The sequence below is a fragment of the Carcharhinus amblyrhynchos genome, chromosome 20 (assembly GCF_965287045.1).
Source record: "Carcharhinus amblyrhynchos chromosome 20, sCarAmb.v2.hapA, whole genome shotgun sequence".
NCBI classification, from domain to species: Eukaryota; Metazoa; Chordata; class Chondrichthyes; order Carcharhiniformes; family Carcharhinidae; genus Carcharhinus; species Carcharhinus amblyrhynchos.
In genome coordinates this window covers 43,375,261-43,389,538 of record NC_137343.1, presented here as the reverse complement: position 1 = coordinate 43,389,538, position 14,278 = coordinate 43,375,261, and the positions used below count along the sequence as shown (strand labels likewise).

The 14,278-nt window shown below is 47.4% G+C and overlaps 1 protein-coding gene across 3 annotated transcripts in view; it reads left to right on the top strand.

Moving 5' to 3' along the window:
• The window catches only part of aifm3 (AIF family member 3), a 212,488-nt gene that overhangs the window by 170,273 nt on the left and 27,937 nt on the right, over positions 1–14,278 (top strand). For all 3 annotated transcript variants that reach the window (XM_080208720.1, XM_080208722.1, XM_080208721.1), the window contains 4 exons: positions 1,926–2,038; positions 5,746–5,832; positions 8,505–8,596; positions 9,906–10,036. In XM_080208720.1, the coding sequence (XP_080064846.1) occupies positions 1,926–2,038; positions 5,746–5,832; positions 8,505–8,596; positions 9,906–10,036 (423 nt within the window). The remainder of the gene's footprint in view (positions 1–1,925; positions 2,039–5,745; positions 5,833–8,504; positions 8,597–9,905; positions 10,037–14,278) is intronic.

The window sequence follows — 14,278 nt, the reverse complement described above, 5'->3', positions numbered from 1 at the left end:
CCAGGCTCCTTATAATCTTGTAAACCTTTATCAGGTCACCCCTCAACCTCCGTCACTCCAGTGAGAACAAACCGAACTTCTCCAAACTCTCCTCATAGCTAATGCCCTCCAGGCCAGGTAACATCCTGGTAAACCTCTTCTGTACCCTCTCCAAAGCATCAACATTCTTCTGGTAGTGAGGCGACCAGAATTGTGCACAATAAAAGTTTACTTAATAGTGTCACAAATAGGCTTACATTAACACTGCAATGAAGTTACTATGAAAACCCCCTAGTCGCCACACTCCGACGCCTGTTCGGGTACACTGAGGAAGAATTTAGCATGGCCAATGCACCCTAACCAGCACATCTTTCAGACTGTGGGGGGAAACCGGAGCACCTGCAGACATGGGGAGAATGTGCAGACTCCACACGGACAGTTACCCAAGCCGAGAATCAAGCCCGGGTCCCTGGCGGTGTGAGGCAGCAGTGCTAACCCCTGTGCCACCGCGATGCAAGAGTTTTGCATCAGCTGTAAACGGATCAACTGAAATTCTCCTGGATGTTAAAAAATTCTGGTCTTTGTGATGCTGTAACCTTTGACCTGGAAGCAGTACTAACAGGAAGAAAGTTATGAAACAAAAGCCATGTGGCCGGACACGGAGATGACAGACAAAGAAGCTACTGCTTCAGTTCGGAGAGCCGGAGGGAGAAGGTGGTCAGCGCACAGACGCGGCTACAAAGAGAAAGCAAGAGACAGAAAGAGGAACACAAAATTCGTGAGAGGGGAAGAAACAAATCTCTCTCAGGAAGAAATCGGTCTTTTTCAGTTTGGCAGATAAGGAGACAGAACTCTTGCAGAGACTCTGTGAGCTGGCTAAAAAGGTCTAAAACCTGGAAGGTTGTGATTATTTCACCAGAATGACCTGACTGTGAACCAGGGGGTTATTGGTTTGTTAGTTGAAAAGGAATCCTGGAAAACTGCAGGATCACGGGCATGGGACCTGAGATGGAGAGAAGGTTCATAAAAATGTCCCTTACTTCCTTGGGAGAATGTAGAACTAAGGGTCACTGTTTAAAAATAAGAGTCACCCATTTAAAATGGCCCTATTTATCCTGGCCACACTGATCTACACGAGGATCCCCCACTATAGACTTCACGAGCCTTAAAACTCTCCACAAATGTTGCATCCCTTCAATTTTCACCTCTTCCACTGCCCCAACAAGATGACTGTGCCTTCAGTCATCTTACGCACACAATCTGGAATTTCATCCCTGAATCTTACGACCTCTCCACCTCTCTCTCTCAGTCTCTCTCTTTCTTTTGTTCTCTTACTCTTTCACTCTCACTCACTCTCTTGTTTTCTTCCGCTTTCTCTCACTCTCTTGCTCTGTCACTTTCCTGCTCTCACTGTCTCTTGCTCTCTCTCCTCTTGCTCTCTCACTCTCACTCTCTCTCATTCCCTTGCTCTCACACTCTCTTGCTTACTCTCGCTCTTGCTCTCTTGCTCTCGCTCATTCTCTTGCTCTAATTCTCTCTTGCTCTCTCACTTTCTCTCTGTTGTTCTCTCCCATTCTCTTGCTTTCTCACTCTCGCTCTTTTGCTGTCTCACTCTCTTGCTCACTCTCGTTCTCCCTCATTCTCTCTGTCATTCTCTCTCATTCGCTTAATCTCTCATTCTTGCTCTCTCCTGCTGTGTCACTCTCCCTTCATCTCTCTCTCTCTGTCTCCTCGTTCAAAGTGTCCTTAAAAGTCTACCTCTTTGACCAGCTTTTTTGGTCACCTGTCTAAAGTCTCCTTTGTTAGTGCCAATGCAGCCTGCGCTTCCATGGAGCACCTTGGTATATTTTATTAAGTTACAGGTACAATATGAACGCGAGCTGTTGTTGTTTATGGTCTCTCATTCACCACCATGGAGCTGACTGTTTCTCCTCTCTCCCACCCAGGCCCTGCAGGACTGGTGTGCGCAGAAACACTGAGGCAGGAAGGTTTCACCGAACGCATTGTAATGTGCACCATGGAGCTGCACCTCCCTTACGACAGACCTAAACTAAGTAAGGTTTGTATCTGTATCTAAGACCGAGCCAGCCTCCCCCACCCCCCCCACCCACCCACCCAAGCCAGTGTGATTCACAAGCCACAGACACAGGCAACTCTTGTTTCCAAATAACAGCCTGTGACAGTCATAGATGGATAACTCAGCCTTGGAGGGGGTGTAAGAATGACACTGGGGCCAGAAGGGGCAAATGATGTGGATGGATTGTGTAAACGTAGCCTGCATTCCTCTGATGACAGGAGACTGGGAGCTGGTCTAACCGGTCTGTTAAAAATCCTAAACTGATACGTTAAGATTCTTAGGAACAATCCAATATTGCCGGGATTGGAGTGTGGTGGGGTGGAGGAATCCAGAATAAGGGGACAAGGTCTTAAAAACTAGAGTTAAGACTGAGGGGAGTAGAATCGGAAAGCACTTTTTTCTTACACAGATTTGTTGGTGGATATCTGGAATTCCCTGTGGTGAAAGGCTCTGGATTCTGAGAAACTTGGAGTTTACAAGACTAAGTTTAGAGTCATAGAGGTTTACAGCATGGAACCAGGCCCTTCGGCCCAACTTGTCAATGACGCTCCTTTTTTTTAACCACTAAGCTAGTCCCAACTGCCTGCGTTTGGCCCATATCCCCCTATACCCATCGTACCCACGTAACTCTCTAAATGCTTCTTAAAAGAGAAAATTGTACTCGCCTCTATTACTACCTCTGGCAACTCGTTCCAGACACTCAACACTCTATGTGTGAAAAAATTGCCCCTCTGGATCATTTTGTACCTCTCTCCTCTCACCATAAACCTGTGCCCTCTAGTTTCAGACTCCCCTACCTTTGGAAAAAGATATTGACTATGTGGCTGATCTATTCCCCTCATTATTTTATAGACCTTTATAAGATCACCCCTCAGCCTCCTACACTCCAGGGAAAAAAGTCCCAGTCTATCCAGCCTCTTCTTCCAACTCAAACCATCAAGTCCCGGAAACATCTGAGTAAATCTTTTCTGCACTCTTTCTACTTTAATGATATCCTTTTCTATAATAGGGTGACCAGAACTGCACACAGTTTTGCGTTGGATGAGTTTTCCAGGGATAGGGGGCATCAGCCTGTCGATGAGGTTGACGTACAAATGAACTCTGACCTCATTGAATGAGCAAGTAGGCCCAAGGCCTGGATAGCCCCACCCTGTTCCCATGTTGCAAGCAGTGGGGTGCCAGTGATCCACACAGGGCCCGGTATCTACACACAAAAACAGAAAATGCCGGAAAATTTCAGCAGGAGTGACAGTATCTGTGGGGAGAGAAAATTGCCGGAATTTTTCTGGGGCTCGCAAAATGGCATTCTCCATTGGCCTTGGGATCTTATGAGCCTTGGCGGGGAGGGAGGTGGGGAATGAGGTGGTAACATTCTGGCATATATATCTAATTACATCCACTGATACTTTGAGCTGCTTCTAGAGGTTGTAATTGCTTTTATTCCTCGTCCATTTTGTTGTTTTTATTCTGAGGACAGCGTTTCCTCTTATTTTACTTCCTCCTCTCCCGAAGCAGCAGAGGTTTTCGGGGAGTAAAGTTTCAGAGCTGCGAGCCATTCGCATTATCAAGGAGCCATTTTCTAATACCTGACCAATCACACCAAGGAAATATAAAGCTGGAAAGCCGGAGCTGGCCACTAGGCCTTCGGGCCTGCTCTACCCCGCGCTGGGATCGTGGCTGCTCTGCTCTTAACCTCAAGCCTACTTTCCAGCCTGTCCCCGTAGCCAGATGGGTGAAAAATCTGCCCGACTCAACCCGGAACGGGTTCAATGACTCAGCTGCCAAAGCAGTCTAGGTTCGCAAACTCCAAAGAGTCACGCAGAGAAGAGGTTCCTCTTCACCTCCGTCTTAAATGGACGATCCCTTACTCAGAAAATGTGCCTCCCCCCACCCCCGAATCAAGATCCCCCCACAAGGGGGAACATCCTCTCAGCATCTACCCCCTTGACTGCTATAAGCAAAGGCTGCTCTGTTATCTGGTTCTCCCTTGAGCCTCACACCAGGGGAGCCATGTTAACTGTGGGCCAAATGGAGTAACCCACAGGTTACACACCGTGTTTCATTTCATCCGAAATCAACGCAAAGCGAAATAGTGCAGGCGGCAAACCGGGCAGACAATTTAATATTGTCGATCTTCAACCACTGCCCCAGTGGACTGGAATCACAGTAACATAGAAAACAGAAGCAGGAGGAGGCCATTTGGCCCTTTGAACCTGCTCCACCATTCACCTTGATCATGGCTGATCATCAAATTCAATATTCTGATTCCCCTGTTCCCTCCCACCCACTGCTCCCCCCCCCCCCCCAATATCCCGTGATCCCTTTAGCCTCGAGGGCTGGATCTAATTTCTTCTTGAATTCATACAAGGGCGAGATTGTAAAATCCCGCCCGAGGCTAACGGAGGTTTCCGTTCTGGGAATCTCACCCGCGCTGATTCCGGGATGGGAAGATGGCAGAATTCCGGCCAATGTTTCGGCCTCAACTACTTTCCGTGGGAGTGAATTCCATACATTCACCACCCTCTGGGTGAAGAAATTTCTCCTCACCTCAGTTCTAATAGGTTTAGCCCTTATCCTCAAACTGTGACCCCTAGTTCTGGACTCCCCCCACTATTGGAAACATTATTTCTGAATCTACCCTGTCTAATGTAGAAAATCACCATGAACTTCCCAACTATCTGACACGGGGAGACGGGATCCCCGGCCTGTTTTATTCCCATGTTGCTCCTGTGTTGCTGAGGCCAAGGCCCCATCTCTCCTACACCATACCAGCTGAGGTCACGGCTCAGAAAGGGTAGAACATAGAACACTACAGCACAAACAGGCCCTTCGGCCCACAAGTTGCGCCGATCATATCCCTGCCTACCAGGCCTATCTATAACCCTCAATCCCATTAAATCCCATGTAATCATCCAGAAGTCTCTTAAAAGATCCCAACGAGTTCGCCTCCATCACTACCGACGGCAGCCGATTCCACTCACTCACCACCCTCTGAGTGAAAAACTTACCCCTGACATCTCCTCTGTAGTGGATTGCATCAGGAATTTACCTGAGGGGCTAAAACTGATTTGGCGTCTGAGATCAGATTCCAAAGTAAAACAAACCAGTGATTTCGAGGCAAGGCTAATACGGACAGGGGGACAGGAGATCATAGTTACCACCCGCACTCAGTGGCAGCCATTTTGATTCTCGGTGCTTGTCCGATATTTTGCTTCAGTGGGACAGAGGAGAACCGCTCGGGGCCGATAGCGTGGGCAGGGGGAGGAACATTGACAGGGGCGAGCTCCCATTTTCCACTGCAGTTAAACATTACAACCCACTGCAAATATCGAAGCTCTCAGCCTCACCTCCCCATCCAGAGACCACAACCCTTCTAAAACCCAGGGTTGTTTCTTAAAAATCGTTTCGGGATGTGGGAGTCACTGACAAACCTAAATTCTATTGTCCATCGTGCTGTCCTGGAGAAGGTGGTGCTGGGTATCTGTAGCCCAAGTTGCCAGCGCAGTGCCGTTAGGTAGGGAGTTCCAGTAATGAGGAAGGGACAGTGATCTGGGTCTACATCGGGATGGCTGCGAGAATTCCCTTGTGTTAACAGAAGCCGTGAGCTCAGTGTTCCCGAGAGCCAGGTAGACGTGTTGTGAGTATACAGTGTGTGTCACAGTGTTCATAGCCATTTCTTGTGTTTTCAGTCCCTCGAGTGTCAGATCGAGCAGATTACCCTGCGCTCCAAGGAATTCTTATCCCAGTACGACATTGAAGTGCAAACGGAGAGAGAGGTGAGAAAGCGGCACCATTATTTCCTGTATTAGCATTGTCCCCACCCTCATTACAACTCTCAGTAATAACCTCCACCCTCATTACAACTCTCAGTAATGTCCCCACCCTCATTACAACTCTCAGTAATAACCTCCACCCTCATTACAACTCTCAGTAATGCCCCCACCCTCATTACAACTCTCAGTAATGTCCTCCACCCTCATTACAACTCTCAGTAATGCCCCCACCCTCATTACAACTCTCAGTAATAACCTCCACCCTCATTACAATTCTCAGGAATGTCCCCACCCTCATTACAACTCTCAGTAATGCCCCCACCCTCATTACAACTCTCAGTAATGTCCCCACCCTCATTACAACTCTCAGTAATAACCTCCACCCTCATTACAACTCTCAGTAATGTCCCCACCCTCATTACAACTCTCAGTAATGCCCCCACCCTCATTACAACTCTCAGTAATGTCCCCACCCTCATTACGACTCTCAGTAATGCCCCCACCCTCATTACAACTCTCAGTAATGTCCCCACCCTCATTACAACTCTCAGTAATAACCTCCACCCTCATTACAACTCTCAGTAATGCCCCCACCCTCATTACAACTCTCAGTAATGCCCCCACCCTCATTACAACTCTCAGTAATGTCCCCACCCTCATTACAACTCTCAGTAATAACCTCCACCCTCATTACAACTCTCAGTAATAACCTCCACCCTCATTGCAACTCTCAGTAATGTCCCCCACCCTCATTACAGCTCTCAGTAATGCCCCCACCCTCATTACAACTCAGTAATGTCCTCCATCCTCATTACAATTCTCAGTAATGCCCCCACCTTCATTACAACTCAGTAATGCCCATACCCTCATTACAACTCTCGGTAATGCCTCCACACTCATTACAATTCTCAGTAATGTCCCCCACCCTCATTACAACTCTCAGTAATGTCCCCCACCCTCATTACAACTCAGTAATGTCCTCCACCCTCATTACAACTCTCAGTAATGCCCCCACCTTCATTACAACTCAGTAATGCCCATACCCTCATTACAACTCTCGGTAATGCCTCCACACTCATTACAATTCTCAGTAATGTCCCCCACCCTCATTACAACTCTCAGTAATGTCCCCCACCCTCATTACAACTCAGTAATGTCCTCCACCCTCATTACAATTCTCAGTAATATTCTTGATTCTCATTATAATCCCAGTGTTACTCCTCACTCTCCTAATATCCCCAGTAATACCCACTGTTTTAATAATCCCCAGTAACACTCTCAGTCACCTTGATATCATCATCTTGATTTTGATCTCATTATATTAACAATGATGATTGCATTCCTAACCCGTCCCTACACAACCAAATATCCCGCTTTTCTCAAATTATTCCCATTCTTAGCACACCTCCAGTACAAGCCTCAATAATAGCTCTCCTTAGGTCTCCAGAAATGACTCTATCTGCATTACAACCCCAAACTACTACACCCTTATTACAATCCCGAATGCCCACACCTTCACAATGCTCACCCGCTCTCACTGGCAGCGCTGAGCTGTAACACTCACTCAGTAACCGTCTCCGCAGAGGACTATCCCACCCTTCCTTATGTGGAAAACTCTTCTGCTCCAACATTTTCACTCCTTTCCTCTGGCTCTCTCTGCCACTCTCCCATAGGTGCTGAGTGTAGCACCTTCACCCGAGTGGCCATTCTTCCCATCTGAGACAAGACAGTGAGTGTTGACAGCTATTTGACTGCAGCGGTATCACAACCAAGCCTTGTCCTGTATCCACTCACATGTTTGTCCAGGGATCTATGGAGCTGAGCTCCAGCCTGGGTTTAGCACCCACAGGGAGAACTGGTGGTTTAGCACCCACAGGGGGAACTGGTGGTTTAGCACCCACAGGGGGAGCTGGTGGTTTAGCACCCACAGGGGGAACTGGTGGTTTAGCACCCACAGGGGGAGCTGGTGGTTTAGCACCCACAGGGAGAGCTGGCGGTTTAGCACCCACAGGGGGAACTGGTGGTTTAGCACCCACAGGGAGAGCTGGTGGTTTAGCACCCACAGGGGGAGCTGGTGGTTTAGCACCCACAGGGAGAGCTGGTGGTTTAGCACCCACAGGGGGAGCTGGTGGTTTAGCACCCACAGGGAGAGCTGGTGGTTTAGCACCCACAGGGAGAGCTAGCGGTTTAGCACCCACAGGGGGAGCTGGTGGTTTAGCACCCACAGGGGGAGCTGGTGGTTTAGCACCCACAGGGGGAGCTGGTGGTTTAGCACCCACAGGGAGAGCTGGTGGTTTAGCACCCACAGGGGGAACTGGTGATTTAGCACCCACAGGGGGAGCTGGTGGTTTAGCACCCACAGGGGGAACTGGTGGTTTAGCACCCACAGGGGGAGCTGGCGGTTTAGCACCCACAGGGGGAGCTGGCGGTTTAGCACCCACAGGGGGAGCTGGTGGTTTAGCACCCACAGGGAGAGCTGGTGGTTTAGCACCCACAGGGAGAGCTGGTGGTTTAGCACCCACAGGGAGAGCTGGTGGTTTAGCACCCACAGGGGGAGCTGGTGATTTAGCACCCACAGGGAGGGAAACTATGGAACCAATCCTTGCAAGAAATGAGGGTATAATTCCCTCTGTAACTCAGTGTGTCGGACTGACCCCCAGCTCTCCTCACTGCAGGTGCTGTCCGTGGATGTGAAGAGTAAGGTGGTCCACTTTAAGGATGGATTCAAGATGGAGTACAACAAATTACTGATCGCAACCGGGAGCAGGTAACTGGCTGAGGGGTTTGTGTTATTCTGCTTTTCCTGTTAAACCTCACGTGTTGGGGAGGACTGGGGTGCAGAGGTGGGAATGGGTGCAGAGGTCAAGCACACTAATGTCAGCCTGACCCCTGAACCTGGATCTGACCCCTGACTGAAAGCAGGATGTTACATCATCGGGGTCAAACTGGTTGGATGACCTGTCAAGCCAGCTCACCTATTCAGCTGAATGTTAAAGATCTGTGTTGACAATAAAAGAGGATCTTCTTCCTCAACCAACATCCCCAGATAGCAGTCAATTGGACACTTCTCTCACTTTTGTGCTTTATTCTTTCATGGGATGTGGACATTGCTGGCAAGGCCGCCATTTGTTGTCCATCCCTAATTGCCCCTTCAACTGAATGGCCTGATTGGCCATTTTGGGGTTTTTGAGTCATCGAATCCCTACAGTGCAGAAAGAGGCCATTCGGCCCATCGCATCTGCACCAACCACAATCCCACCCAGGCCCCATTCCCGTAACTCCACATATTTACCCTGCTAGTCCTTCTGATACCAGGGTCAATGCAGCATGGCCAGACAACCTAACCCACACATCTTTGGTCTGTGGGAGAAAACCCACGCAGATACGGGGTGAATGTGCAAACTCCGCACGGACAGTGACCTGAGGAATTGAGCCCGGATCCCTGGCGCTGTGAGACAGCAATGCTAACCACTGTGCCACCGTGCCACCCCACTGTGGTGGGTTCAGAGCCACTGAGGTAAGGGCAGCAGATTTCCCTCCCTAAAGGGAATTTGTGATTTTTACAACAATCACTGCTAGTTGTCAGGGTCACCGTTACTGAGTCCATCTTTATATTCCAGACCTGGCAAATGAATTTTAATTCTACAAGCAGATATGGCACCGTTCTCGTAAACCTCCACTTTTTCACAGACCAGCCCGCCCAGACTATTGTGAGCTGAATTAGACAATACTCCTACAGCTAACCAATGATTTCTGAAACCCCAATCTAGTTGCCTCCTATTAAAGGAGAGGTGTGTGTGACAGATACACTCCATCTCATTCCCAGGGCGAATGCGTTGAGGGAGGATTGTTTGTCCTGTCTGATTTCTGGGTGGCTTTGAGTCTTTGACCTGAATGAGTGGAGTTGGAACCATACGGAAATGTCACAGGGCATTACACAAATCCCAGAACGTTTTGGGCATAGATGAGGCCATTTGGCCCCTCGTGATGGTGCTAGTTGGAAACCCAGTCTTGACTTCCTGCACCGACCTTGCCTCAGAGAGGCCTTGTCACCAGCTTCACCCCTTGTATTTCAGGCCGAAGCCACTTCAGTGCCAAGGGGCAGACCTGGAGAACGTGTACCAGCTCAGGACGCCTGAGGATGCAAACTGTATCGCCAAGCTGGCCAATGACAGGAACGCAGTTATAGTGGGAGCTTCTTTCATAGGTATGACTTTCTGAGCAGTCCAGCCTGCCAGAACCAAACCTGTTCGAATTGCTGGGCAGTATTTGAGCTCACAATTTAATTTTCTGATTTTGGTGTAAGCTTTTCAAATTCTCTTGCAAAGTTTGAACACAACCTTTCACCCTTGGCACTAACTTTTCAGGCTGCTGTAATAGTGGAATGTTAAGATACAGATTTACCATGTTAAAGAATATATCCAGTTATCATGAAGGTTAGTGCTGGAAGGAGATTAGTGTTCAACACTTCAGCTCAGTAGGTTTAACCTACAGATCAAACCTCCATACACACTGACCTGTATACACTGACCCGTATACACTGACCTATATGCACTGACCTGTATGCACTGACCTGTATGCACTAATCCATATACACTGAGCTATATACACTGATTCATACACACTGACCTGTATATGCTGATCCATATACACTGACCCATATACACTGACCCATATACACTGAACCGTATACACTGACCCGTATACACTGATCTATATACACTGATCCATATACACTGACCTATATAACTGACTCATATACACTGATCCGTATATACTGATCCACATACACTGACCCATATAACTGACCCATATACACTGACGTCGATACACTGACCCATATACACTGACCTGTATACAGTGACCCCTATACACTGACCCATATGCACTGACCCAGCAACACTCCATATACACCCCCTTAAACACTGACCCATGTACACTGACCTGTATACACTGATCCAAATGCACAAATCCATATACGCTGACTCAGCAATACTCCATGTACACTGACCCATGTACATTGACCCAGAAACACTCCATATACACTGACCCAGAAACACTCCCAGTTTAAGTACAGTTAAACTCATTTTACTCTGCTTCAGTCATCACAGTTAAGTACAATGTAGTGAAATGATAACAAAAAATGCCAGAAATATTCAGCAGCATCTTTGGAGAGAGTAACAAAGTTCTGAGTTGAATATCTTCAAAAGGAAGCGATGGCCTAGTGGTATTATCGCCAGACTATTAATCCAGAAATTCAATGAATGTTCCGGGGACCTGGGTTCAAATCCGGCCACAGCAGATGGTGGAATTTGAATTCAGTAAAAATTATCTGGAATTAAGAATCTACCAATGACTGTGAAACCATTGCGGATTGTTGGGAAAACCCATCTGCCTCATTAGTGATCTTTAGGGAAGGAAATGTGCTGTCCTTACCTAGTCTGGTCTACATGTGACTCCAGAGTCATAGCAATGTGGTTGACTCTCAACTGCCCTCCAAGGGCAACTAGGGATGGGCAATAAATGCTGGCCAGCCAGCGACGCCCGTGTCCCATGAATGAATTAAAAAAAGGATGGGAACGTGATGGGCCTTATGCCATTGAAAATGGGCTGGGGTGAGTCACGGGGGAGAGGAATAACAAAAAATACCATGGATCAAAAAGCAAAGGCAGTAGGAATTGTAGTAAACTGATAAAGCTTTTTCCAGGTAATGTGAATGGCAGATTAATGAATGACACTGTCCAAAAAAATAAAATATGAAAAACATTTGTGATGGGAAGCTTCTGGAAACAATTATTCGGGCTAGAATTAATAATCATATGGAAAAATGTGAGTTAATTAGAAGAACCAGCATGTGTTTCTAAAGGGGAACTAGTGTCTAACTAACTTGCTGGAGTTTTTTGGAGAGGTAACAGAGGGTTGATGAGTGTAAGGCAGTTGATGTGGTGTACATAGACTTCGAAAAAATTTAATGTTTTAAAATTTTAAAGTTTAAAGTTTTATTAGAGTCACAAGTAGGCTTACATTAACACTGCAATAAAGTTACTGTGAAAATCCCCTAGTCACCACACTCTGGTGCCTGTTGGGGAAGAATTTAGCATAGCCAGTGCACCTAACCAGCATGTCTTTCGGACTGTGGGAGGAAACCCATGCAGTCGCGGAGAGAACATGCAGACTCCGCACAGACAGTAATCCAAACTGGGTATCAAACCCGGGCCCCTGGTGCTGTGAGGCAGCAGTGCTAACCCCTGTGCCACCATGCCACCCGTAAAAAGACAGTGCCACACAACAGACTGACGAAAATGGTTATAGCTCATGCAATAAAAGAGACGGAGGAACGTGAATACAATATTGGTTGAGTAACAGGGAACAGTGAGAATGATCAATGAATATTTTTGGAGCTGGGGGCAGGTTTGTAATGGTGTTCCCCAGGAGGCAGTATTAGGATCTTCCCTGTTCCTGATATATCTTAATGATCTTCATTTTGGCACGCAGGGGACAATGTTAATGTTTGCAGATTGTCTAAAACTTGGCAACATTGTGAACTGTGAGGAGCACAATATGGAACTTCAGACAAGTTGGTGGAGTGGGCAGAGAGATGGCAAATGTATTTCAATGTGGAGAAGTGTGAAGCAATGCAATTTGGGAGGAAGAACTTGGCGATACAGTCTAAAATAAAGGATAAAATTCTAAAGGGTATGCAAGAGCAGAGGGAGCTGGGTGTTTTTGTGCCTACGCATTAAAGGCAGCAGAGCAGATGGAGAGAGAAGTTAATAAAATGTGCAATGTTCTGGGCTTCATTCAGAATGGCACAGTGTACAAGAGCAAAGAGATTATGCTCAACTTGTATACAACATTAGTTAGACCTCAGTGTTGTGTTCTGGATGCCACACTTTAGGAAGAATGTGAATGCATTAGGGAGAATGCAGAGGAGGTTTATAAGAACAAAAGAAATAGGAGCAGGAGTAGGCCATCTAGCCCTTCGAGCCTGCCCCACCATTCAAAAAGATCATGGCTGATCTGAAGTGGCTCAGTTCCACTTTCCCGCTTTCTCCCCATAACCCTTAATTCCCCTGTCTATCAAAAACCTATATTTAGCGAGGCAGCCTCCACCACCTCAACGGACAGAGAATTCCAGAGATTCACCACCCTTTGAGTGAAGAAGCTCCTCCTCAACTCTGATCTAAACTGCGCCCCCATTAACTTGAGGCTGTGCCCTCTAGTCCTGCTACCCTTTCTAAGCGGGAAGAATCTCTCTACATCTACCCTACCCATCCCTTTCATTATCTTATACATCTCTATAAGATCCCCCCTCATCCTTCTAAACTCCACCAAGTACAGACCTAGTCTATTTAGTCTCTCTTCATAGTCCAACCCCCTCATCTCCAGATGAAGATCAAGAATGGTTCCAGGGATGAGAAACTTGAGTTATGAGGATAGATTGGAGAGGTTGGGGCTATTCTGCTTGGGGAGAAGGCAGATAAGAGGCAATTTGATAGAAGTGCTTACAATCATGAGGAGGCTGAACAAGTTGAGAAAATGTTCCCACTCGGAAAAGGATCAAGAATGAGAGAGCACAGATTTAATGTAATTTGCAGAAGAAGTAAATAAGATGCGAGAAAAAACTTTTTCACCCAGCGAGCGTTTGGAGTCTGGGATGTTCTGCCTGGAAGTGTGGTGGAGGCAGGTTCAATTGAGGCATTCAAGAGGGCAGTAGATGATTATTTGAATAGAAACCACGTGCAGGGGTACAGGGAAATGGCAAGGGAATGGCACTAATTCATAATGCTCACTTGGAAAGCTGGTGCAGACAAGATGGGCTGAATGGTCTCCTTCTGCACTGTAACAATTCTGCAACTCCGAAAACATTAAGACAGATGCATGGCAAAAAGAAACTGGGGAGAGAGTTCATGGGCTGAGTGGCTCAGTGTTGAGTCCAGCAGGCTGTACGGAGCCTAACCGGAAGATGAGGTGTTGATCCTTGAGCAACTATGGCAGCACGATGGCACAGTGGTTAGCACGGCTGCCTCACGGTACCAGGGACCCAGGTTCGATTCCTGGCTTGAGTCACTGTCTGTGTGGAGTTTGCACATTCTCCCCATGTCTGCGTGGGTTTCCTCCAAGTGCTCCGGTCTCCTCCCACAGTCCAAAGATGTGTGGGTTAGATGAATTGGCCATGGTTAATTGACTATTAGTGTCAGGGGGATGAGCAGGGTAAATGTGTGGGGTTATGGGAATAGAGCCTGGGTGGGATTGTGGCTGATGCTGACTCGATGGGCCGAATGGCCTCCTTCTGCATTGGAGGATTCTGTGATTCTTATGTCGAGTTTCACTAGAAAACTCACAGACTAAGGACAGAACTGTAAGTGTGAGAGTGAGGTTAAATGGTTAACCGAGAATGGTTAAAATGGCAAAACCACTGGAAGCTCAGGGTCATCCATGTGGACTG